General features: G+C 46.4%; 1 protein-coding gene across 3 annotated transcripts; it reads left to right on the top strand.

Annotated features, from left to right (window-relative positions):
* The first annotated feature begins 342 nt into the window (after positions 1–342).
* PES1 (pescadillo ribosomal biogenesis factor 1) lies at positions 343–25,287 on the top strand. Of its 3 annotated transcripts, none has more exons than XM_083590247.1 (15): positions 343–475; positions 1,606–1,685; positions 2,959–3,112; positions 10,110–10,219; positions 10,554–10,725; positions 12,003–12,092; positions 14,214–14,330; positions 15,285–15,362; positions 16,696–16,785; positions 17,227–17,357; positions 18,829–18,954; positions 19,204–19,388; positions 20,156–20,286; positions 20,385–20,552; positions 24,319–25,287. In XM_083590247.1, exons 1-15 carry the CDS (start codon positions 452–454, stop codon positions 24,397–24,399), a joined length of 1,737 nt encoding a protein of 578 aa, XP_083446373.1. In that variant the 5' UTR covers positions 343–451; the 3' UTR covers positions 24,400–25,287. The 3 variants fall into 3 exon arrangements, with proteins under 3 accessions (XP_083446373.1, XP_083446372.1, XP_083446374.1); XM_083590246.1 differs by having other exon boundaries at positions 344–475; positions 20,153–20,286; XM_083590248.1 differs by lacking the exons at positions 343–475; positions 1,606–1,685; positions 2,959–3,112 and adding an exon at positions 9,035–9,051 and having other exon boundaries at positions 20,153–20,286.
* The last annotated feature ends 846 nt before the right edge of the window (positions 25,288–26,133 follow it).

The following is a 26,133-nucleotide window of genomic DNA, read 5'->3' as shown; positions in this document are numbered from 1 at the left end:
AGAACCGAAAGTTAAGGCGGGTGTCAGTCTAATTTTTCCTATCTCTAGGCACCCGACGTTATGTCACAGGAAGCCTTTCTATTTCTAGGCCTCTATCATAGTCATCCAATCCCCCAGCATGCGCCGCGTCCCCCAGGTCGGCTTCCTAGACCTAGGGTCTTGCTTAAGGCCCCCCCTAAAGGTGCCCAAATCTATGCCTGCTCGAAAACTCTGCTGCTCGGAGAGCTTCCTGGCGTGGCGACTGAAACGAAGCGACTTCATGATCCGCTTCGCTTGGACGGTGACACGCCGCCGGGTGGGCGTAACTCCAGGACGTTGGCCCCCGGTCAGGCATTCGCATAGACACCCTGAAGAGGAGGAGCGATGACGCATTTAGTGGGCGGAGCCCCTTTGGCCGGCCTGCGAGAGTCGCCACGTGAGTGTCGGCGGGGCGGCAGGAGCGGCGACAGCGATGGGCGGCGTGGAGAAAAAGAAGGTACAGCGTGGCTTAAGGCAGGCCCAGCCTGCTTACCGCGTTGCTCTCATGAGGGGATGCCGCTTGCTTTCCCGTGTAGCGAAGTAACGTCTGAAAGTGGAAACACGTTACTTCCGGAACTGGCTACCTAATACACGGCGGCTTGCGGGGTTTTTTTTTACTATCCTTCTGGTGAAGCAGGGCCGTAGCATGCAGAAGGTCCCAGGTTCGGGTTCAGAGCCTGATGGTCTCTCCAGATGGGATTGGGACAAACCCTGCCAGTTCGTGTAGACGCTTCAGGGCTAGGTGGACCAGTGGCCAGACTCGGGATGTGTTAGCTTCTTATGTTCCCGTGTCCTGGGGCAGGAGTAGCCGAAGGGATGCTCTCAAGATGCTGGACTTCCAACTCGTGTCACTCTCCTCTATTGTCCACTCTAGTTGGAAGTGCCGTGGGGCATCTGCATTCCCTGTAGAAGGTCTGAGGCTTATTCCCCAGCATCCCCAGGTGTGGCAGCGAATGTCCCCTGCCTGAAACCCTAAAGAGCAGCTGCCAGTCAGTGTAGACCAAACTTTCTCATCCTTGGGTCCCCGTATGTTATTGGACACTACAACTCCCATCATCCCTGGCTGCTGGTCCTTCTCACTGGGGATGATGGGAGTTGTAGTTCAATAACATCTGGGGACCCAAGGTTGAGAAAGGCTGGTGCAGACAAATAGTGAACTAGATTGTATAAGGCAGCTTCCATAACTCATTGATAGAACATCTGCTTTGTATGCAGAAGGCATATATCAAACCTTGGCATTTCAGGGCTGGGATGGACTCCTTGCCTGAAACCCTGGAGAGCTGCTGCCCTTCAGTGTCAAAAATACTGAGCTAGATGAACCAGCAGTCTGACTCTGCTTAAGGTAGCTTCTTATGTTCCTGTCTTAGCTGTTTCCTATCTAGGCATGAAGGCAGCACTGTAGGATCACTTGCTTTTAAATTAATACGCTTAATTTCTCACTGCGAGCCACTCAGTTCTTTGTTTGGGTTTAACGCGTGGAAGGACATATATTAAGCGTTAGATAGATAGATAATTTATTACAGTCGGAGACCAGCTTATAAAACACACTTGGGGGTATTAAGCGTTGTCTCTCTTTTCGTCCCAAAGTACGAGAGGGGATCTGCCACCAACTATATTACCAGGAACAAAGCCCGGAAGAAGTTGCAACTGAGCCTTGCAGACTTCAGGTAAGGAAAGGAATCATCACTTACCAGCTTACTGTGGCCCCTTGATACATGTGTGTGTGGCAGGAGTGTCTTGAGTATTGCAGTGCTGCCTGGCAGGGGTGTAGTTGGTCTCTCTGTACACACATGCCACTGGATCTCTGTTTGCATCTCTCTCGTGGCTACTCACCACAATGACTCTGCTCTTCTTCCGCAGTCTGAGGAGAGAGTGCTCTGGTGCTCGAGTTCTGCTACTGGACTTCTTTTGGGGGCATCTGGGTGGCTGGAGAGAGAACAGGAGGCTGGACTGGATGGGCCATTGCCTGATCCAGCAGGCCTTTCTTAAGGTCTTATGTCAGTTCTTAAGGTCTTACGTCAGGGACGCGGGTGGCGCTGTGGGTAAAACCTCAGTGCCTAGGACTTGCCGATCGTATGGTCGGCGGTTCGAATCCCCGCGTCGGGGTGAGCTCCCGTCGTTCGGTCCCAGCTCCTGCCCACCTAGCAGTTCGAAAGCACTCTTAAGTGCAAGTAGATAAATAGGTACCGCTTTATAGCGGGAAGGTAAACGGTGTTTCCATGTGCGGCGCTGGTGCTGGCTCGCCAGCTGCAGCTTCGTCACGCTGGCCACGTGACCCGGAAGTGTCTTCGGACGGCACCAGCTCACGGCCTCTAGAGCGATATCAGCACGCAACCCTAGAGTTGGACACGACTGGCCCGTACGGGCAGGGGTACCTTTACCGTTACCTATGTCAGTTAGGGCCAGTGTGTTGGTGGTGGAGTCATAGCAGACCCTGTCGCACTGACTTCTTGGCTTTGGGTTGTAGTGGTGGTGACAGCAGTATCCTGTCGGAAGCACAAGGGCAGAACCATTCAGTTCATAACCTAAGGGTTAATTCTGTTTACAGTTAGTTAGAAGGTTGTGGTGTTGCCCAGCAGATTGGCATGATCCTTGCCAGGAGAGCTCACGTTCTAACTGGCTGTGTAGTTTCAGAGGAAGTTTTACTCTTTCTCTTTAGTTGCTGAATATCTTTCTGCTATGAACAAGGCTTGTAAATGAGACAAAACCTCTCTGTCTATGTCTCCTCAAGTTATACGCAGTTTTTGTTCAGTTTACCCAATCAAGTATTATCACTTTCACTTCTCTCTGGTCTCCGTCTGCATTATTTAGGTGACTGCTAACAGTTCCGACCTGTGATAGCTTCACAGTGAATAGCATTGTGCGTTATGTTGCCTTAACTTGGCCAACGGGAAACCGACAAGACATCTGTTCTCTTCCCCACCCCCCTGCCCTTTCCAGGCGACTCTGCATCCTAAAAGGGATTTACCCTCATGAACCCAAACATAAGAAGAAGGTGAACAAAGGATCTACTGCTGCCAGGACTTTCTACCTCCTGAAAGACATAAAATTTCTCCTCCATGAGCCCATCGTCAACAAATTCCGGGAATATAAGGTATTGTGATCCCGGGGGATCCTGCAGCATTACAAGCATTAGATTTAATATCACCACCTGGAACAGTTTTAGAGAACTGACTTTGTTTTTTTTTTTTTTAATAAATGTTTATTAGAGTTTTACAAGACATAAAAATCAAACACTACATATACCAACACAAAACAACAACAACAAAAAATTCACACATAATACAGAAAAAGAAAAAAGAAAAAAGAAAAAAATCCACTTTTAACTTCCAAAATTTCGTATTCCTCTTTCCTGACCTCCTCACATCTCCCTTTTTTGTGTTCCTCTTTATTCCGTCAGATTCAGCAAATTCTAACCCTCTTTCAAATTTCATTTATAATTATAGGCTCCCACTTATAAAGACTCTAGTTTCCCCTCTTTTTTAAATCCTTTTTTTCCTACCTCCTTTAACCATATTCCAAATGCCATGTTACCTTTACATCCCACATCATTTTAACATTCAAACAGTTTACAATGTTTCTGTAGATAATCTTTGAACTTTTTCCAGTCCTCTTCCATCATTTCTTCTCCCAGGTCTCGGATTCTGCCGGTCATTTCTGCCATCTCCATATAGTCTATCACTTGCGTCTGCCATTCTTCCACGGTGGGCAAATCTTGTGTCTTCCAATATTTGGCAAGAAGTATTCTTGCTGCTGTTGTTGCGTACATAAAAAATGTTCTGTCTTTCTTTGGCACCAATTGGCCGACTATGCCCAGAAGGAAGGCCTCTGGTTTCTTGGGAAAAGTAAATTTAAATACTTTCTTCAGTTCATTGTAAATCATTTCCCAGTAAGCCTTAACCTTTGGGCACGTCCACCAAAGATGAAAGAATGTTCCCTCAGCTTCTTTGCATTTCCAGCACTTATTATCAGGCAGGTGATAAATTTTTGCAGGCTTAACTGGGGTCATGTACCACCTGTAAATCATTTTCATTATATTCTCTTTTAAGGCATTACATGCCGTAAACTTCATACCGGTGGTCCACAACTGTTCCCAGTCAGCAAACATAATGTTATGACCTATGTCTTGCGCCCATTTAATCATAGCTGATTTAACCGTTTCATCCTGCGTATTCCATTTTAACAGCAAATTATACATTCTAGACAAAGTCTTAATTTTCGGTTCTAACAATTCTATTTCCAACTTTGATTTTTCCACCTGGAAGCCAATTTTTTTGTCCAAATTATAGGCCTCTCTTATTTGATAATAGTGAAGCCAATCTCGCACTTTATCTTTTAGTTTCTCGAAGCTCTGCAGTTTCAGTTTGTCTCCTTCTTGCTCCAAAATTTCCCAATATTTTGGCCAATTGGCCTCCATATTGAGCTTTTTCTGAGCCTTAGCTTCCATTGGCGACAGCCACCTTGGGGTTTTACTCTCCAGTAAGTCTTTATATCTTATCCAGACATTAAACAATGATTTCCTGACAATATGGTTTTTGAATACCTTGTGTGCTTTAACCTTGTCGTACCACAAATATGCATGCCACCCAAAAACATTGTTGAAACCTTCTAAATCCAAAATGTCTGTGTTCTCAAGAAGTAGCCAATCTTTCAGCCAGCAGAATGCTGCTGACTCATAATAAAGTTTAAGGTCTGGCAGGGCAAAGCCGCCTCTTTCTTTTGCATCAGTTAATATTTTAAATTTTATTCTTGGCTTCTTGCCCTGCCAGACAAATCTAGAAATGTCTCTCTGCCACCTCTTGAAACAGTCCATCTTGTCCAAAATTTGCAATGTTTGAAACAGAAATAACATTTTTGGCAATACATTCATCTTTATAGCTGCAATTCGTCCCAACAAGGAAAGCCTCAATCTAGACCAAGTTTCTAAATCTTTTTTGACTTCTGACCAACATTTCTCATAATTATCCTTAAATAAATTCAGATTTTTCGCAGTCAAATTAATCCCTAGGTATTTCACTTTTTTAACCACAGTTAAACCTGTTTCATTCTGAAACCTTTCTTTTTCCATTGATGTTAAATTCTTCTCTAGTACTTTAGTTTTTAACTTATTCAATCTAAATCCTGCCACCTGACCAAATTCTTGAATCAGTTCTAAAACTCTTTTTGTACTAGATTCTGGCTCCTGTAATGTCAAAACCAGATCGTCTGCAAAAGCTTTCAATTTGTATTGTTTAGCTCCGACCTGAATTCCTTTAATAGACCGGTCCCTCCTAATCATATTCAGCAGGACCTCCAGGACCGAAATAAATAATAATGGGGAAATAGGGCAGCCCTGCCGTGTTCCTTTTTCTATCTTAAATTCTTCCGTCACCACATTGTTAACTATCAGTTTTGCCTTCTGTTCTGAATAGATTGCTTCTATACCATTTTCAAACCCCTGTCCCACTCCCATCCCTTTAAGATTTTTCTTCATAAAATTCCAAGAAATATTATCAAAGGCCTTCTCCGCATCAATAAAAATTAACACTGCTTTTGTGTTAATATTCATTTGCAACAATTCCAAAATATCGATTATGTTCCTCGTATTATCAGACAGATGTCTGCCTGGGAGAAAGCCTGCCTGGTCCTTATGTATTACTTCAGCTAACACTTTTTTTAATCTATTAGCCAAAATATTTGCAAAAATTTGGTAATCCACATTTAGAAGGGAGATGGGACGGTAGTTCTTTAGTTGTGTCTTTTCAGTTTCTGTTTTTGGTATCAATGTGATGTATGCTTCCTTCCACGACTCTGGCGCCTTCTTCCCCTCCATAATCTCGTTGCAAACCTCCTTTAATGGTTGAATTAAATGATCTTTCAAAGTCCTGTAATATTTGGAGGTTAATCCATCCGGCCCTGGAGACTTGCCCAGTTGCATGTTCTGAATAGCACCTTCAACCTCAGATTCTGTAATTTTATAGTTTAATATTGTCTTGTTTTCTTGCGATATTTTTTGTAATCCGTTGGTTCTTAAAAATTGATCTATAACAGTCTCTTTCTGTGGCCCTTGCGTATAAAGTTGTTTAAAATATCTCTGGAAGCACTTTCTGATCTCCCCCGGGTTCTGTATATTCTCCCCTTCAATCTCAAGATTTGTAATCGTATTTAACTTCTGTCTTTTCTTCAACTGCCACGCCAATAGTTTCCCACATTTATTAGCTGACTCAAAAGTCTTTTGTCTCATTTGTTTAATTTTCCATTCTACTTCTTGATTAATCAATTTCATATATTGTACTTGATATAACTTAATTTCTCTCAGAATCTCTTTTGAGTTCGGTTTAGATCTTAACCTCTTCTCTCCCTCTTTTATTTTCTCCAGAATTTTCCCTTTTTTCTCATTTTGAGATCTCTTTTTTATTACATTCTGTTGAATCAAGAACCCTCTCATAACCGCTTTACTTGCGTCCCAGATTACTCTTTTTTCCATTGTAGTTTTCAAGTTTATCTCAAAGTAATCTTTCAAAGTCTTTTGGGCCTTCTTTACAATCTCTTGATCTCTTAACAAGGTGTCATTCATTTTCCACCTGAAGGAGCCGGTAGGTGTTAATTTCATTTCCATCTTTACAGCATTATGGTCGGAGCAGGTTTTTGGGCAGATTTCCACTTTTTTTGTCTTCGGTGCCAGTCCTCTAGATATCCATATTTGGTCAATTCTAGTCCATGTCATTTTGGCTTCAGAAAAAAACGTCCCTTCTCTACCTAAGGGGTTTTTAGTTCTCCAAATGTCAATCAAGTCCATATTGTCAGTCAGTTCAAAGAAGGTTTTCGGTAGTCTGCCCTCTTTCGTTGCAATCTGTCTTTGTGCTTTATCCATGTTCGTGGATACCACTCCATTCATGTCTCCCATCATTATGATATTATTATAATCCATAAAGTCCAACATTGTCTCATGCAACTTCTTATAAAATTCCGATTTCCCCTCATTTGGTGCGTATATTCCTAAGATCAAAAAATTTTCTCCTTGGGTTTGAATTTCAATTGCCAAGATTCTTCCCTGGTCATCTTTAAAAAGAAATTTTGGTGATAGGCTTTCTTTTGCATAAATGACCACTCCTCTCTTCTTTACTTTGTCTGATGAAATAAATTCTTGACCTAATTTTTTATTAATTAAAATTTTCCTGTGAAGCCTAATCACATGTGTTTCTTGCAAGCAAATTATGTCCAATTGTTCCTTTTTTAATAAGTGAAAAATTTTCCTCCTCTTCTGAGGAGAGTTCAAACCATGAATGTTCCAACTTAAAAGTTGCAGGGACATGTTGATATAACTTTATTTTCCTCCTACCGCACCCAGAAGTTCCTCCTTAGATAGTGGTATCTCTTTATCAGTCTCTTTCAATCCCAAAGGTGTAGGTACAGAACCTAATGGTCCAGGTCCTAAGGCTCTTGTATCTTCTTGAGCTCCTTTCTGAAGGTCTTCTCCGTAGTCCTTCAAAAACTTTTCCTTATCCTCCACAGATCTAATTTTAACTTTCTTCCCTTTAAAGGTGAATGACACCCCCTGGGGAAACTCCCATCTGAAAATAATTCTGCTGCTTCTCAATAAATTCACCAGATCTCCGTAGTTAAGTCTAAGGTCCAATAAATGTTTCGGAATATCCTTGTAAATTTCCACCCTTGAGTCTTTAATCTCTAAGGATTTCTTAAAATGCGCACTTAAAATCTTATCTCTTTCTTCCTTCGTCCTGAGAGAAATCAGACAGTCTCTCGACTTGATCTTCCTTCCTCCTCTTCCCAGTCTAAATGCACTTACAATTTTAAAATCTTTCTCCTCTTCCAGGGACCAAAATTCTGAAAATTCCTTCGTCAAATAGTTGGTTAAGTCCTCTTTGTCAAGTTCTGGTACTGACCTTATTCTCAGATTATTCTCTTTATTTTTTAATTCTATCATAGACAGAAGTGCCTGATGCTCACCTATCTGTTTACGCATAGGTTTGACTTCCTCTTGCACTTCCTCAACTTTCTGCTTGGCCTCCTCAGCTGTTTTGCGGTTTGAAGTAGTGTCTTCCAATAGTTTCCCAATGGTTTGCGCATTTAAACTAACTTGCTGGGTCAGGTTGTTAATGCTAGCAGTATTTTGGTCAATTTTAGTTGACTGATCAGTTACTTGCTTGCTCAGACCCTCCAATTTTTCAAAAATTTTATTTAGCACTGAGGTAAAGTCTCCCCCTGAGGCCATTCCTTCCAGCCTAGTTTGATTTAAGTCTTCCTCTTGTGTCGCAGAGATTGTAGGAACAGATGATCTGCGTAGCTGTGAAGTTATGGTTGTCTGCTGTGTTTTGGCTTTAGCTGATCTAGTCTTCCCACTCATCCCACTTCTTGTCTAAGCGTCAAGGTCGGTCCCACGGTCTGTTTTTCCCATGGAAATCCCCAAGTCACAGATGGAAAATTCCCCCAGTATGTTGTCAAACTTCAATACTCCACTAGAGGGACACTCTGATTAAGAATGTCGCAGTTTGTAAAGTTTTAAAACCCCCAAGTCACAAAGTGTCCTCAAAAAAGTAACAATAGCCAGTCTCCAAAAGACCTTCAGATTCCCTTAAATTTCCGCAGAGTTGCTCCAGAAAGTTTAAGTAAAGTTAACAATGTCTCTAAGAAAAAGTGCAGGATACAATGTAACAGTTCCAAATAGCCTTCTAGTTCCCAAATTGGCAGCCCGATAGCCAGGGGTTCGTTACTTTGTAAATCCAAAAGCAAAGAGGAAAGAGACAATTTTCCCTTCTCCACCCCAAATAGGCTGAGGTGGGGTCTTCTGCTTGATGTGCGGATTCAGTTCTTTTATAATCCCACTTTCAAAAGCATAGGTCTATTAAGCGTCGTTGCTTTGATCTTTCAACAAAGCCGAGAGACGGACTTCCTGGTTGCGTCTCCCGCTCGTATGCCAAATTAAAGTAAATTTAAGTCCTAATTCGATCATCTACTCACGGGTGGTTGTTTCTTATAAGCCGAATTGTCCCAGGAAAAGGGTCAGCGCTCAACAAATTCCGGGAATATAAGGTATTGTGATCCCGGGGGATCCTGCAGCATTACAAGCATTAGATTTAATATCACCACCTGGAACAGTTTTAGAGAACTGACTTTGGAGACAGATTAGAGGAAGGGAGTTATCATTTCCTTTCAAGAGCTGCAGTCCATTTTGTTCCCCCTGCTGAGTGATTTGGGTTTTGTAGAAAATTTTGAACTGCAAAGGAAAAATTTCTGTTTCAGAATTTCCTGGCTAACCCACATCACTGAACACCAGAACAAAAAGGCATCGAGACAAACTGAAACTACTGTTTCTGAAAGAGTAACTTCCCTAGGGGATTTAAGTATCAGGAAATAGCCTGAGTGATTTAATTCTGCCTATTTATTTTGCTTGTAGCAAGTAAACAAAGTTTGAAAATTTTGAAACTGTCAAATGTGCCTGATACTGTATTTGAAGTTGGGATTCATTCATTCCTTGTTTCAACTGAACTTCTGCAACTGAATATTTTCCATGGAAAAAACAAAGCACTGAAACATCCCACATCGCTGCCTTTTCTTTAATGACTTGATCCTGAGCCCGGTTGCTAATGAGATGCATTACGTGATAGAATATCAACTCCCTCAAATGAAATCAAACTTGTATTTGTCCGTTGTAAAGTTTATCAGCCATTAGTGTTTCTGGCAGAAAAGCTAATGTAATGTCAGCATGTGTCACCCACAAAGAGATGGGGTGCTGCTGTCTCCTAGCTGCAGAAGCGAGAGGGGGGACTTAAGATACAACTGGCGCTCACTGTCTGCACTTTCTGGAAACAATTGAAGACATTTTGTTCTGACCAGATTTTCCCAGCTGCATAAAGTGTCCACTTGTTAAGGTTTTAGTCTTGTTTTAAATGTTTTTGTTGCTTCTGTGTTTTTAATTATCTTACTTGTAAATTGCCTTGAGATGTTGGTTAAGAAGGTGATTATTAAATCTGTAGCGATGAGGATGATAGCGAAATGTTGGTGGACAGCAGACTAGGTCAGGGAATTTTAGACTGGGTGGCCAGCAACTGGCAAGGGCACCTGTGTCTGAAACCTTTCTTCCCTGCAAGGTATTTGTCCGCAAATTGCGCAAAGCTTACGGGAAGAGCCAATGGAACACTGTGGAACGGCTGAAGGACAACAAACCTGGATATAGGTTGGACCACATTGTCAAGGAAAGGTAAGAGATGGGAGGCCCAAGGGAGAACCTTGCAGAGGAACCACAATGGGGATCCAAGTAACTGGGCACAGGAGGGTCAGGGGATGGGAGTGCAGTTCCCTCTGGCCAAAGAGGCACCGGTACCAGGAGCTCATCCTGTGGATATGCCACTGGGGCTGGCCCTACATGCAATTCCCCTTCTGATCCAGCATCCTCAATTTCTTCCCCAGCAGAAGGGGGATCCGATCCCGTGGGGACAGGGCAAGCTGACTATAGTCCGTTTGTTTATAAAGCACTCTGGGATGATTAAGGCTGTGTGCGTTACATGGTCTTGTTCTTCACCTCCCCCTTGCAGGTACCCGACCTTCATCGATGCCTTGCGGGACCTTGACGACGCTCTTTCCATGTGCTTCCTCTTCGCCACCTTCCCGCGTACCGGCAAGTGCCACGTTCAGACGATCCAGCTGTGCCGCCGCCTCACCGTGGAGTTCCTCAACTACGTCATCTGCTCGCGCTCTCTGCGCAAGGTGAGCTGAGTGAGAGGCTATGGGGAGTTACGGATCCAGGAAGGGGTTGGCTTTATTTCAGATAGATCAACGCACATCAAGCTGGGTAACCTTAGAGAGAAGGGTTTTCAGCATCCTGGTGCCCTCCAGATGTTTTTGTCGGAACCTGCGATCGGCCAAGCTCCTCTGGAATCACCTCTGATGTGATTAACGACCTGAGCCTTTGATAAGGCTCCAGGCACATTTCCCATTACGCAGAGAATCAAAGCAACACGCAGAAGTGATGAGATTTATGGCTACATCGCTATGCTTTATTACTAACTACGTAGACAGAAAACACATCCTCTCTCTGTGAAAGCAGAGAGCAACTGAACAAACAAAGGAACATGAAACCAGTAACATCACATCCGTCTCCTGTCTTCCGTGAGACTTCCAACAGTCTGGAATCCCAGGAATGTAAACAGAGTCCTGTGACTCCAAGCACTGCACGGTGGCAAACAGAAACTAACAGTTTTCGCCCCCTTGGGCTGCGCTTGCTGGTGCTGATGAGAATTACTGCCTGCAACATCTGGCTGGCTTAAGCGCTCCATCACTGCCTTGACCAACCTGGTGCCCACCAGAAGTTTTAGACTACAGCTCCCATCAGCACCAGCAAGTGTGACTGTCTGATGCTGAGGCTGCTTGGGAGCACAGCCATGCTGGCAGAGCTTGATAATTCCCTTTTAATGTCGATTCTTCCTCTGGTGGGGCAAGGGGGAGAGAGGAAGCATTGATTTCTCAGGGCCAGGAAATCTAGAATTTGGAAAAGTAACCATTGCTTCAGCAATGCAGTAACTCAGCCTAGGGGCGTTTTGTATAGGAACTGTAGGCTCCACTTCTTTCTTGCTCAAGTGCTGATCCTGGCAGGAGTTTCTGTGTGCTTCCTCCTCCTCCCAAGTAAACCCAGGTGCAGCTAGCTGGAGATGGAGTGTTGGGGAGCAGTCTGAGACACAGCCAGGAAACCAGGCACCTGGTGTAGGGACCTCCAGCCCCTGGAACAGAGATATCTGGCTCTTGTTGCTTCCCAGGGTCACAGGCAGTGCTGCCCCTCCTCCTGCAAAGACTGCAGGTTTGAGGTCCGGGCAGGGCTGAACCCTGACGGCCTGATGGGGGTCGTAGTCCAGAACATCTGGAGGCCACCAAGTTGAGGAAGGCAATATCAGAGAAGTGGCCGACCTTTTTTCACCTGCACTGGACTTCTCCATTGTGTTCTGTGTTGATTCTCCAGCTGAAACCACCCTCTCTCCTCCCCTTGCCAGGTGTTCCTGTCCATCAAAGGCATCTACTACCAGGCGGAGGTGATGGGGCAGCTTGTCACCTGGATAACACCCTACGCCTTTTCCCACAATGTGAGTACCTGGGCAAGATTTCCTGGGATAGTTTTGTTAATCTCTATGTTATTCCCTGCAAAACAAAGGCACTAACTCCTCCAGTATCATGGGATGGAAGGGCCATAGCTCACCAGCAGAGCACCTGCTTTGCATGCAGAAGATCCCTGGTTCATTCCCCAAAAGTATCTCCAAGTACGGCTGGAAATGCCCCCTTCCTGAAAGCCAAGAGAACTGCTGTCAGTCAGTATAGGCAGTATTAAGCTAGATGGACCAAGGATCATACTCAGAATAGGGCAGCTTGCTATGATAAATCTTTCAATTTTGGTGGCTATTTCCCCTCGTTTTTAAGTTCCATACTATATCTTTCTTAACATAGATAACATAGATTCCTGTGGCGGATCATTTTGCTTGCCCTTTTCTGCAATCTTCTTTCCGATGTGAGGCCACCAGAACCCTCCAATCAATGGTGCCCTGGCTGTGCCTTGGCCCACCTCCTCGTCCCCATTGGCCGCCCAAAGGGAACTAGGAGACCGTGACCTGGGCCTTGAGTCCTTTTGCCCGTGGTGCACGTTGACCTCTTGTCCTTGGTTATTCCAGCTGAGCTTCCCTTGGGTCGAAGAATCATTAACTTTAGAAAATGGGCACTGCAGAAGTGACCTTAATTAACAATTAACCCCCCCGGAACACTACTCAGCTGGTGGGCAGCCGGTTATTTGGACACATTTGGCCCTGTCCGTTGGCTTGCATAACTTAAAGCTGTTGCTTTTCCCATCAGGCCATGCCTTAATGCATCTTGCAGATATAATAGCAACATATACAACCACGCCTTGTTAAAGGGGGTCGTTTGGATAACAGGTGCTGCTGTTGGCAAGCAAGCAGAAGGGGGATAAAGCAAATAATTTAATTAGACAGTGCCTATATGATATCAAGCGACAGAATAATCTGGCCACAATCAAGAAATTTTGTCCATGACGTGATTGTTTCCCACCAAGTCATTTTGACACTTTGGAACCCTGTTTGTGAAATTTAACAATTCCAAAATACAAACGCGCTTTTAGTTTCACAAGATTGAATATACTCCCTTCGGCTGTACTTGAGGGTCGATTTCAGAAAATTCCACTGGAAAAACGCTTAAGTCCCTGCAGAGATGGCAGTATTGGGTCAGTGACTCATGTGCTTCTGGCTTATATAAAGATGTAATGAGTGAGGTTATTATCCCTCTATTATTGTCCATGCCGGGTCGCTCAACCATTGCTACTATGTCCTTTCTTTTAGCAGATGAAGATGATCAGGTGACAGCAAAAACTGCAAGGTTTTTAGCGGGGGCAGTTACAATAAGATCTGTTATTTGATTATTGATGTAAACCCCCAAAATGTATTTTCTATAGTTAAGTTTTTATCTCTATCTTCAGTATGTTTTATTTTATTGCTGTGGCTAGTGGCTGATGCAAATAAAGATTATTCTGCTTCAGGCGGAAGGGGGATGGCTGCAGTAGGGCTGAGAAAGCCAAGCAGCTAGACTTAGAAGAGGAAGGGAGATGATGACCTCTCCACCCACAGATACGCCCCAAAGGGAAGTCCAAAAGCAGCAGCCAAACTCAAGAGGCCTCTTCCCTCCTGTAGTTTCCAGCAACTGGTGTTCAGAAGCATTGCTGCCTTCAGCTGTGGAGGCAGAGCACCATCACCATGTCTAATAGCCATTGATAGCTTTACTCCTCTTGTAAAGCCATCCAAGTCGTTGGCCATCACTGCCTCCTGCAGGAGTACATTCTGTATCTCTGCATAGAGCTATGAAAGTGAAGATGTTACTATAGTGGTACCTCTGGTTGCGAACAGGATCCATTCCGGAGGCCCGTTCGCAACATGAAAAGAGCGCAACCCGCAGCTCTTTGGCGCATGCGTGTGACATCGTTTTGCGCTTCGGCGCATGCGTGAGCGGCGAAACCCGGAAATAACCCTTTCTGGTACTTCCGGGTCGCCACGGGACGTAACCTGAAAGAACGTAACATGAATTAAACGGAACATGAGATATGTCTGTAGAGAAAACTTCTACATGGAAGTAGAACTGGGTGTTTTAAAAGGGGTGTGTGTGTGTGTGTCTGTTACAGTGGCTTAATCGGCACCCCTCTTTCCTCCCAGCACCCGACAGACGTGGACTACAGAGTCATGGCCACCTTCACGGAGTTCTACACCACTCTTGTGGGCTTCATTAATTTCCGCCTCTACCAGTCCATCAACTTGCACTACCCTCCAAAGGTGAGGAATTCACTGTGTAGAATTGAGAAAAACAACTGGAGGGCAGGGGAAATCCTAGGCACTTGAGACTCAAGCTGGTGTACGTGGCTCTCCCTCTCCTAATTTATCCTTACAAGAACCCTGTGAGGTAGATTAGGCCGAGAGAGGCAGTGACTTGGCCAAGGTGACGCAGCGAGTTTCATGCCCAATTGCCAGCTTAGTGCGGTAAGGTTTTTATTTTTTCATTAACCAAAATATTTATATCAAGTAAGCCACAAGAGTACTTTGACATGGAACCTGTGGGCCATTCACTGCCTTGTCAAGTGGGTGGGGGGGAGTGAGGCCAAAATTTGATGCCTCCTTCCCAGAGCTGGCTAAGTGAAGGAGATGCAAGGCTCAGGCAGGGTCCTAGAGCCGTCGCACCTCCTCCCAAAGCTTAGAAAGGGCTACCTAGGCTTTGGGAAGGAGGTGAGGGTTCTAGGACCCTGTCAGAGCCCTCGTGTCTCTTTCCCAAAGTCCAGCATCTTGCTTACTTGGCTTTGGGAAAGCAGTGCAGGGGCATCAAATTTTGATTCGGCCATCATCTTGATTTTAAAGCAGCAGACCTGTCACTTAAAAGGAATGACAACAAACTTGAAAAATGAACTGGCCACAAAAGCACAGAAGGGGTGGGGAGAGAGAAAGATCAGGCAATTTTGAGGGTCATGCTGGGTGCCACTCAGGAAAAGGCCCCGTCCCACATCTCAGCAGACCAAAATCTGTTTGTGTGTGTGTGAGAGAGAGAGAGAGAGGGAGGGAGGGAGAGAGAGAGAGAGATGGCTGTCCTCCAATCACCACCGTGGCTGGGCAGGCTCAAGGAGGGTTACAGGCAGAAAAGCCCTGAAGATGGACTTGCGGCTGCCAGCCAGCAGGAATGTTCTCTTGTTAAACTGATTCTGAGGAAGGAGGCCATCCCTGCATCTGTGTGTCTTTCAGATCGAAGGCCAGTCCCTGTCAGAGCTGACGCCAGAGGATGGGGAGGTGTATGCCTTGGACTCGGAGAGCTACCTGGAGGTGAGTGGGCAGGAGTCCCAAAGAATCAGCTGTCTGGGCCTTGGATGGGGAACAGTAGTCTGGATGGAGGGCAAATGCGGGCTTCCAGGATACGCTCCACCTTGGCCCTTGAGACGCTCTCCAGGCCACACACAACAGCCCCGCTTCATTCCCTCCTAGAGTGTGTTTTGTTTGGCTGGGATGTGTCCTTGACCATGCCTCTCACTTGCCTGAAAGAGGATACAGAGTGTTTGTGTGTAGAAACCAACCTTCTGAGCCAGGTTATCTTCAGCCTTTTCAGACCCAGGAACCCCTTTATTTTTATTATTTGCAACCTGCCCATCTGGCAGGGTTGCCCCAGCCACTCTGGGCGGCTTCCAGCACATATTAAAACATTTAAAAAGTAAAAAATGAAAAACTTCCCAATACAGGGAACCTTTTGCCATATATTTGCAAGACAGCAGGGCTTCTGTTTTGACCCACCTTGGATCAGGCGACGGCCCACCAATTGAAGACCAGTGTTTACATTACAGGAGGGAAAAAGTTCCCCTGACTAGAAAAGTTTCCCAGCACTTGGTGTTGTGCAGTGTTACAAGTGCACACAAAGGGTAGGAACCTTTTTTCCATCCTGAGGGCCACACTCCCTTGTGGGTAACCTTCCAGGGGCCAAACGTCAGTGGTGGGCAGGGCCAGAGGCAGCAGTGGGTGGGGCAATGGGTGCCTTTTTTTGACCCTTGCACGGTGGGCTACCTTCCAGCCATCCAAAAGTCGGAGGCCCATCCAGGCAAATGCATAAGAGGTGTTACCGCAGTTCAGGGCATATGGAACAGGGTCAGGCCTGGAGAGAGTCTGGATAGGTGTCAAGTGAAGTTTTTAGTGTTTGATGTCGTATTGTGTTTTTATTATTTGTTGGAGGCTGTGCAGAGTACCTGGGGCAACCCAGTCAGATGTACGGCATATAAACAGATGATGATGATTCATTACTACTACTACTACTATTTCCTCAAAACCTGTGATTTCCTGGCCCTGTTGGCCACTCCAATTCTGCTTTACGTCCTGCCCCAAATGATTGTTCCAACCACCTCTGCTTCTGTTTCATCTGCACCCAGTGACACAATTAAATACAGTGGTACCTCGGGTTAAGAACTTAATTCGTTCTGGAGGCACGTTCTTAACCTGAAACTGTTCTTAACCTGAGGTACCATTTCTGTTCTCATCCTGAAGCAAAGTTCTTAACCTGAGGTACTATTTCTGGGTTAGCAGAGTCTGTAACCTGAAGCATCTCTAACCTGAAGCATCTGTAACCCAAGGTACCACTGTATCTGTTAATTGCTGGACATCTTTCCCCCTGCAGAAACTGTCGGCTCTCAGTGCCAGCCTGGCCCGAGTGGTGGCACCTGACCCGGAGGACGAGGCAGTCGTGGACGAGTTCCCCGTGGAGGAAGTAAGTTCTGCCTGGAGCTCTAGAGTAGGGGAGAGCCTCCACAAATCCACCCTCCCACCGAAAAAACCAGCACCACCTGTAACTGTGGCCTGCTGGGAATGGGGCACTGGTCCTTCGTGGGAACAATGAAGCCACACAGCGTAAGTCGCTGCTCCAGCCCATTGCAGAGGGGCTGGGAGGGCAAGGCCAGAAGTCGGAGGGGCTTCTCTTGGACTGTAGCTTTCCTTAGCCGTGGTGGTGGGTACCTGAGATGGGAGAGCTTTCCTGAGCTCGCCTCAGGTTAACGAAGAAGTCACCCGAGATCCCTGACGCCCCTGGATGCTTTGTACTCTAACTTCCAAGGCTGATGGAAGTCATACTCCAAAAACGTATGGAGGGCACCAAGTTTAGGAAGCTTGGCCTAGAAGGGATCTCACTGTGCCTTTCTCCCCCCTACACCAGGAGAGTGCAGAGCAAGAGGAGGCCCGAAAAAAGGAGCAGGAGGCCCTGGAGAAGCAGAAGAGGCTCTTTGAAGGCCTTCGCTTCTTCCTCAACAGGGAGGTGCCCAGAGAGCCACTGGCTTTCATCATCCGGTATGTAGCGCAGTCACTCTGCCTTGGGCTTTTGGCTCTGGGCATTTTGCCAGGTTCATCCCAGGCCTTGGTAGTTTGGCTGAATTTTGGTGGCCCTATTGGGGTGGGGAGGGGAGGGGAGTCTCCATGAAAGGACCCCAAACCCTAGCCTCATTCCAGGCTTAAGGGCTAAGACTGCAGCCCTACCTGGAGGTAAGCCCCACTGAGTTATTCCAATAATTTATTTGTTTTATTGCTTGCCCTTCAACCAAAAGTCCCAGGGCAGGTCGCAGCAATTTAAAATGCGACCTTTAAAAGGAGTTTAAAACAAATTGTGATCACAGGAATAAAGTGAGTCCTGAAAGCACACACCTCCAGTGTCAAAGGCCAGGGTAAAGAGATAGATCTTATGCATGCAGCTAAGCCTGTACATTCAAGGTGCCAGCTGTACATTTGTCAGGAGGGAGTTCCATAACTGGGGGACTGCCACTGAAAATGCCCTTTCCCATGCCAACATCACCCCAGCTTCTGAGAGTGGGTGAACTGCCAAGAGGGCCTGCTGTGCTGATCTTAACACCCAAGAAAGCCTGTAGGGAAGGAGGCTGCCTTTCTGATATTTGGGGCCTTAGGCATTTAGGGCTTTAAAGAAGTAATAATAATAAGACGCGGGACGCAGGTAGTGCTGTGGTCTAAACCACAGAGCCTCTTGGGCTTGCCAATCAGAAGGTCGGCGGTTCGAATCCCTGCCATGGGGTGAGCTCCCATTGCTCAGTCCCAGCTCCTCCCAACATATCAGTTCAAAAGCACGCCAAAAAGTGCATGTAGATAAATAGGTACCGCTCCAGCGGGAAGGTAAATGACGTTTCCGTGTTTCGGTGTTCCGTTGCACCAGAAACAGCTTAGTCATGCTGGCCAAATGACCCGGAAAAACTGTCTGCGGACAAACGCTGGCTCCCTCGGCCTGTAAAGCGAGATGAGCGCCGCAACCCAAGAGTCATCTGCGACTGGACTTAACTGTCCTGGGTCCTTTACCTTTACCTTTTTTTAATAAGAAGAAGAAAAAGAAAAAGAACAATAATTTATTATTTATGTGCCACCCATCTGACTGGGTCACCAGAGCCACTCTGGGCTGCTCCCAACAAAGTATTATAAACACAATATAACATCAACCATTAAAATCTTCCCTGAACAGGGCTGCCTTCAGCTGTCTTCTAAAAGTCAAATAGTTGTTTGTCTCCTTGACATCTGATGGGAGGGCACCACTACTGAGAAGGCCCTCCGCCTGGTTCCCTGTAGCTTCACATCTCACAGTGAGGGAACCACCAGAAGGCCCTCGGAACTGGACCTCAGTTGAATTGTGTATAGAAACAGACTGGCAACCAATTCAGTAGGACTCATTTCTGAGCAGGCATGGTTGGGTTTGTGCTGTAGGGTTTGGTCTTCCTGTTTGATTGGTTCAAGAGGGTGTGTGTCATCGTCCCCTTTCTGGCAGGTGCTTTGGGGGCCAAGTGTCCTGGGACAAGTCTGTTTGCATTGGCGCTACCTATGACGTGACAGACCCAACCATCACCCATCAAATCGTCGACCGGCCAAGTCTGGAAAAGCAAGTGATAGGCAGGTGAGTGCAGCAGTCTCTTGGTCCGGACTACAACTCCCATCAGCCCCAGGCAGCATGTCTTCCAGCCAGGGATGATGGGGACTGTAATCTGACAACATCTGGAAAACCTCAGGTTGGCTACCTCTGGGATAAAGGCTTGGAGGTTCACAGCGAGATCAAGGGTCTCATATTCCGCCCCCCCCATCCACCCGGTTCTGGATCACTTGTCCATTCTGGTTTTTGAGAGTCTGGGCTTGTGTTTCTCCCCAGGTATTACATCCAGCCGCAGTGGGTCTTCGATTCAGTCAACGCCAAGCTGTGCCTTCCGGTGGCAGATTACTTCCTCGGCGTCCTGCTGCCTCCTCACCTCTCACCGTTTGTGACTGAGAAGGAAGGGGACTACATCCCACCAGAGAAGCTGAAGCTGCTAGCCTTGCAGAGAGGCGACGAGCCAGGTAACGCGATGCTCCGTGAACCGTGGTCCATGGTTCTTCAGACTTGGTTCCCCTGCCATTGTTAGACTGCAACTCCCATTATCCCCAGTTGCTTAGTCAGTGTTATTGGGGGCGGGGACAGTTCCACAACATCTGAGAATCCCCCAAGCTTGAAAATCCCCCAAGCCACTGGGGGCTGCCTGATTGGCATTGACCCCTGACAGGGCCTTTTCATTGGTAGTTCCCTAGTTACGGAATTCCCTCCCTAGTGAGACACACCTATCGTCATCATTATTAACTTTCAGGAGGAATTTGAAAGCATTTCTCTTTACCCATAAATTTGGTGGCTGAAGAATACTGTACCTGCGGTCTAAACCACTGAGCCTCTTGGGCTTGCTGATCAAGTAGGTCAGCAGTTCGAATCCCTGCAACGGGGTGAGCTCCCGTTGCTCTGTCCCTGCTCCTGCCAACCTAGCAGTTCAAAAGCACACCAGTGCAAGCAGATAAATAGGTACTGCTGCGGCGGGAAGGTAAACAGTGTTTCCGTACGTTATGGGTTTCATCACGGTGTCCCGTTGTGCTAGAAGTAGTTTAGTGATGCTGGCCATATGACTTGGAAAGATGTCTGTGGACAAACGCCGGCTCCCTTGGCCTGAAAGCGAGATGAGCACCACAATTATTCTGATGTGTTTCGTTCAGTGAATGGTGAGGGGCTTTCCTCTCACAAGCCTGCCTTACCTGTGTGGCGCTCATGAAAGGTAACACGAGGTGGTTCCTTCCTGTAGGAGAAGAGAGCGGATCGGAAGAACAGGAAGAGAGTGACGATGCCACAGAAGACTCGGAGGACGAGGATGAGGGTTCTGAGAAAGAAGATGAGGGGAAGCTGAAGAAGATGGAAGCGCAGAGGACCCAGAGCAAGGTATGTGGGGAGAGAGGCACAATTGTTTCCTGAAAGTTTTGCCTGCCTCCGGGTTGCCCTTTTGAGTTTGTGATTTCCTCCTCATCCTCCTCCCACAGGCCCTCCCGGTGAAGGTGACAGCAGGTAAAGTCCTGAGAGAGGACAAGCAGCGGCTGGCGCAAGAGGAGCAGAGCGAGGAGAAGCGCTTGGCCATCATGATGATGAAGAAGCGGGAGAAGTACCTGTACCAGAAGATCATGTTTGGGAAGAGGCGCAAGATCCGAGAGGTATTGTCACAACGGGCCGCTCCTTCCTGTCCTGGGCTTGAGTTCTCTTGCTGTGCTGGGCCTAGGAAAAGGTTGCCTCTCCAAAGTGCGGGTGGGTCCTACAAAGTTGTCCTGTTAGGTTTCCCACCTGCACCGTGTGACTTCCTCTCCCCACCACGTGCCCCTCAAATCTGGGGGTTCCTCCAATCTCTGGAGCGGCTTTGCAAGGGGAGTAACACAGGGCAAGGGAAGGCAGAGGAAGTCATGTTGTGCAGTCCTTAGGACCATAGGATGCTTTCTTCTGCCGAATCAGAACATTGGTTCATTATTATTATTATTATTATTATTATTATTATTATTATTATTATTAATACCCTGCCCATCTGGCTGGGTTCCCCAAGCCACTCTGGGTGGCTCACAACAGAATATTAATAATATGATAAAACATCAAGCATTAAAAACTTCCCTGAACAGGGAAGCCTTCACATAGTTGTTTATTTCCTTGACATCTGATGGAAGGGCGCTCCACAGGGCGGGCGCCACTACCGAGTAGGCCCTCTGCCTGGTTCCCTGTAACTTGGCTTCTCACAGTAAGGGAACCGCCAGAAGGCCCTCAGCGCTGGCCCTCAGAGTCCGGGCCGAACGATGGGGGTGGAGACGCACCTTCAGTTATACAGGGCCGAAGCCGTTTAGGGCTGTAAAGGTCAGCACCAACACTTTGAATTGTCCTCAGAAACGTACTGGGAGCCAATGTAGGTCTTTCAGGACCGGTATAATATGGTCTCAGTGGCCACTCCCGGTCACCAATCTAGCTGCCGCATTCTAGATTAGTTGTAGTTTCCAAGTCACTTTCAAAGGTAGCCCCACATAGAGAACATTGCAGTATTGTCTACACCAGCAGCAAATGGGTCTCCTAAGCCCTACCTGGAGATGCTGGTGGAATGAACCTGAGATCATTTCCATGCAAAGAACATACTCTACCACTGCACAACAGCCCTTCCCTAAAATGAAGTAAGGTTCCGGTCCTCATGTTACAAATTAAAGACTGATTTAAAGAGGGACATAGGAAGCTGCCGTATACTGAGTCAGAACATGGGCCCATGTTGCTCAGTATTGTCGGCACTGGTGGGCAGCATCCCTCCAAAGGTTCAGACAGAATATTCCACAGTCCTACCTGGAGATTTCTTGGGTTGTACCTGGGACCTTTTTGTGTGCAAAGCAGATACCCTGTTAACAAACAGGATTACAGCAATTAGTTGGATGCAGTCCAATATTTCCCCCCTTCCTTCAAGTGAGTCATGTGCCTTGAACAGCAATTGGATCTACAGACATTAGCACAGGAGTAGCCAAGATGGTGACCTCCATATATTGTTGGACTGCAACTCCTATCAGCCCCACCATGGCCAATAGACAGGGATGATGGGAGTTGTAGTCAAGCAACATCCAGAAAGGCACTGTCTTGGCTACAACCGCATTAGCAATGCTCGACTCTAGGCTGTAAAAAGCTAACCCTCCTTGTTTCCACACATAAAGCTCTTCCAAGGCACAGGAGGAAGACAGGCTGGATTTATTTTATTTTTCTAGATCGTTTTTAAACTTACAAAAGAGGCAGTCACTAGCGTTTATTGTTAATTTCAAGTTATAAATAGTATCGGCAAATCCAATATTACCATTCCAGAGTAGCCTCTTTGTTGGGATCTTCTTATCACAACTCACACACACCCCGCCTTCCTTAAACATTACAAAATAAACATTGAACTCTGCTGCAGCCATATCCTATGAGTCACACATCCAGCACCACCATTGCAGGAAGAGAAGCGGCTTGTATGTGCGCAGGGCCACATTGTCCTCTGCTTCTGCCATTGTGCGTTTGTGGGTACAGTGGTACCTCGGGTTACATACGCTTCAGGTTACATATGCTTCAGGTTACAGCGTCCGCTAACCCAGAAGTAGTGCTTCAGGTTAAGAACTTTGCTTCAGGATGAGAACAGAAATCGTGCTCCGGCGGCACAGCGGCAGCATTGCTAAAGTGGTGCTTCAGGTTAAGAACAGTTTCAGGTTAAGTACAGACCTCCGGAACGAATTAAGTACTTAACCCGAGGTACCACTGTATTAGCTGAGGCATTCTTAGCTCTCCCTCTGCAACATCTGGCATTCAATAGAGCAGGCATAGAAAACCTTTGGCCTGCCAGAGGTTATTGAACTACAACTCCTGTTAGCCCCAGCAAGCGCGACCAATGGCCAGGAATGATGGGAATTGTAGTCCAACAGCAACTGGAGGACCAAATATTCCCCACACAGGCAGTGAAGTGATGGAAAGTTGGTGCTCGCTACACAAAACTTACCTGATCTTAAGTTTGTGGAGTGTGCCACATACTTTTTTTTCTTTAGATTGGTTTTACTGAAAGATTTTCATGGCTAACAGTTCTCCATATCTTGTTTCTAGTTCATAGAGTCTTTTTCACAGTCAGTTACATTTGGTGTGAGTCATTGCTATCGTAGGCATTGTGAGTTTTGGGGGGTGGGGAGACAGGCGGGGGAGAGAAGGGGGTAGTGTTGTTTCCTACTGTTGCGTAGTGTGTGTATGGAGTTTTGTTTCAGCATCACGTGGATAGTTTCGTTATCTATTCATATATTTGTTTGCATTGGCGGTGCAGCAGGTTGGGGAGCCCAGAGCTTGGTTGTTTGCATTTGATTAAGTAGCAGTGAGTTTTGTTTGAATGTGGGACAACTTCAGAAGAAACACAACACACGCTTTAATCCAGACTTGAGCAATCTGTTGCCTTCCAGATGTTTTGGACTACAACTCCCATCATGACTGCTGGCTGGGGCTGATGGGATCTGTAGTCCAAGACATCTGGAAAGCACTAGGTTGGCCAAGGTTGCTTTATTTTGTCTGATGCTGAAAATTCAAGCATTGACCTAACATGTCATTTGGGGGGGAGAAAGGGGGGACTTGAGCAAGAGTGTATAGGGTCAATATGGGGCTGTTTTTGGAGAGCAGATTCATTGGTTCATAGAATTAATGAACTGTATGCCACTCTCTGTGACCCGAAGTGCCGTGTTGCTGCAAAAATCTCTCCATGTCCCCTACTCTTTCACTTCTGCGAGAAATTAACATGAATCTCGAGGTCTTCTTGGCTTGAGAGTTCCAATCCAAGCATTCGGGTGCACAGCACCCATGCTAACAGAGGATGATGGCTTGCAAAGGGGTGTTTGCTCAGTGAAATTGCTCGTGATATACACAGAGGCTGCCCATCGGTGCCTCCTCTAGTAGCTGGGAAAGATATCAGAATTCCACAATGCACAAAAGACTGTTTGCGGTTCCTGCTCAGTTTCTGTTTGCACTGACTTGGCATCTGCTGTGCTGAACGCACCTCTTTAAACATGCCCACATTTCACTGGGTGTCAGAATTGGACACGCTCCCTCCCTTCCATTTTGAACAGAGGAGAGCTGCAAATAGCTTCTCTCTGAGCCAGTGCAGGAGTGGCCGATGTAGGTGACTTCCCCTCACATAGGAATGGGTGGCCGTGCTCATGGCATTTGGTTTTACTGTCTCTTTTCTTGCCTTTCTAGATGTGGCAGCCATTTTATCTTACACTACACCCCCCCCCACACACACATCAGCCTTTTTGTGACTGGCACCCACAGCCCTTTCCCAAAATTCCAAATGGGCCCACTGTCCCAAAAAAGTTGGCAGCCCCTGCTGTATATACCACATGTGTCAAAAAAAGTTGGATTTTTGAGACATGAACTAATGCATTTTGTTTTTTCCTCCCCTCTCAGGCTAACAAACTAGCAGAGAAACGAAAAGCTCACGACGCGGTAGTGAAATCGGAGAAAAAGAAAATGAAGAAAGCACAATGAGAGTAACAGAGGCCTATCATCCCAGCCTGTCCCTTCTCACACAGGCCTACAAGATGGGCACTTTGGGCCTTTCAGCTGTTGGTGGGATGCCTCAGAATCCTGGCTTCTTCCCCTGAATCCATTTTCACCAAGGTGGACTCTTGTGGGATGATTGGGCCTAGTAGTACCTTGGGCTTCAAGGGGGAGACGGTCCGCTTTATTTAAAAACACATCTGAATTCTCCTCAGTTCCCATCAGGGTTTTCTTGTTGTATGATGGTTGCTGTCGTGCATCAGATTCGCCAGTCAGGACAGGCTTTCTAGGCTTTGATAGAAACAAAAAACGCATGAGGCCACCTCTCCCCACTGGTAAATGTGTGGGGTAACTGAGAGAGTGTGAATAAGGCTCCCCACGCACACTTCCTGTAAGTGACTTTTCGTGAGAAAAAGTCTCTCTGGCTATTTTGGCACAGGGAATAAGTAGGCCTGAGGTCTGCAAGACCACCACAGAGTCCACCCCTTAATTTTAAATGTCACTTTCTTCCAGTTGGTGAGCATATGGGAAGGAGCTTGTGGTCTTTCCAGAGGGCAGAATTGCCTCTGAACTGTTGCTGTGCTTTGTAAAGAAACCTATTTACACTGTCGATGCAAGGGCTCATGTTGAACAGTCCTGTCTTGGTAAACGGAACAGCTTGGGGATTTTAGGGGCAATGGGGTGTGTACCCATCATCCTCCCCCCGCCGCCTTGCTTTTGTCTTCTTTGATTCTGATGCTTCCCCATAGCACCCATTCATAGCCTGGACAGCTAAATAACGCATCTGGACCCTGAGCCTCTTCCGCATTTTGTATTACAATTTCAAATCGCAGAATAATTTACGTTCTCTTTTATTAAACTGAGCTTTGAAACGAATTTCAGCAGTCTTCTTCCTCCTCCTCCTTCTCACAAACATCATTGAATTTATTACCTGTCATTCACCAGCAAGTCCCAGGGTGGGTTGCAATAATCCAACTTAAAAGCAGTTAGAACCAATTGCAATTGCAGTCCAGTTGGCAGAGCATGAGACTCTTAATCCCAGGGTTGTGGGTTCAAATCCGGTTCAGACAAGATTCCTGTATTGCAGGGGGTTGTACTAGATGACCCTTAAGGTCACTTCCAATTCTATGGTTCGGTGAATAGGGTGGGTTCTGACAACACACATCTCGGGTTGTGTAAAGAGGCCAGGGTAAAGACAGTGCACCACAGAGCAGATGTGTCTTACAGCTTGCCTTTTGCCTGCCTCTTCCCCATGCCTGCCCACCACCCACAAAGGTCAACTTTTGTGCCGCCTCCCTGCAAATGGCTTATTACCAGAGTAAATAATCTACTATGCTTATATCCCGTCCTTTTTCCTCTAAGAAGCTTAAGGTGGCAAACAAACATGGTTCTACTCCTTCCCATTTTATCCTTGCAACAACCCTGCGAGGTAGGTTAGGATTAGAGATGATAGGGCATTGCAGAAAAGGGACATGGGAAGCTGCCTTATACTGAGTCGGATGGTTGGACTGTCTAGCTCAGTGTCGTCTACACTAACCAGCAGTGTGTCTCCAGGGTTTCAGGCACAGCGGGAGACACCAAGGATTAAAGGTGAGACCTTCAGTCATGCAAACTGGATGCTTTACTGTGTTTGTACCATAGGAACAGAGGAAGCTGCCCTGAATAGCTCAGCTGGTTAGAGCACGGTACTGATAACACCAAGGTTGCAGGTTCGATCCCCAT

Source organism: Podarcis filfolensis (assembly GCF_964270895.1).
Source record: "Podarcis filfolensis genome assembly, chromosome: 16".
Classification (NCBI taxonomy): domain Eukaryota; kingdom Metazoa; phylum Chordata; class Lepidosauria; order Squamata; family Lacertidae; genus Podarcis; species Podarcis filfolensis.
The sequence above is the reverse complement of the archived record's forward strand: the minus strand, read 5'-3'. Positions and strand labels throughout refer to the sequence as shown.

Bases quoted from the DNA above. Each gene is read 5' to 3' on its own strand.
- PES1 (XM_083590246.1), top strand. From the start codon at position 452: ATGGGCGGCGTGGAGAAAAAGAAG. The intron at 12,093-14,213 runs GTGAGTACCTGG...CTTTCCTCCCAG, and splicing joins CCTACGCCTTTTCCCACAAT to CACCCGACAGACGTGGACTA. The intron at 16,786-17,226 runs GTAAGTTCTGCC...CCCCTACACCAG, and splicing joins ACGAGTTCCCCGTGGAGGAA to GAGAGTGCAGAGCAAGAGGA.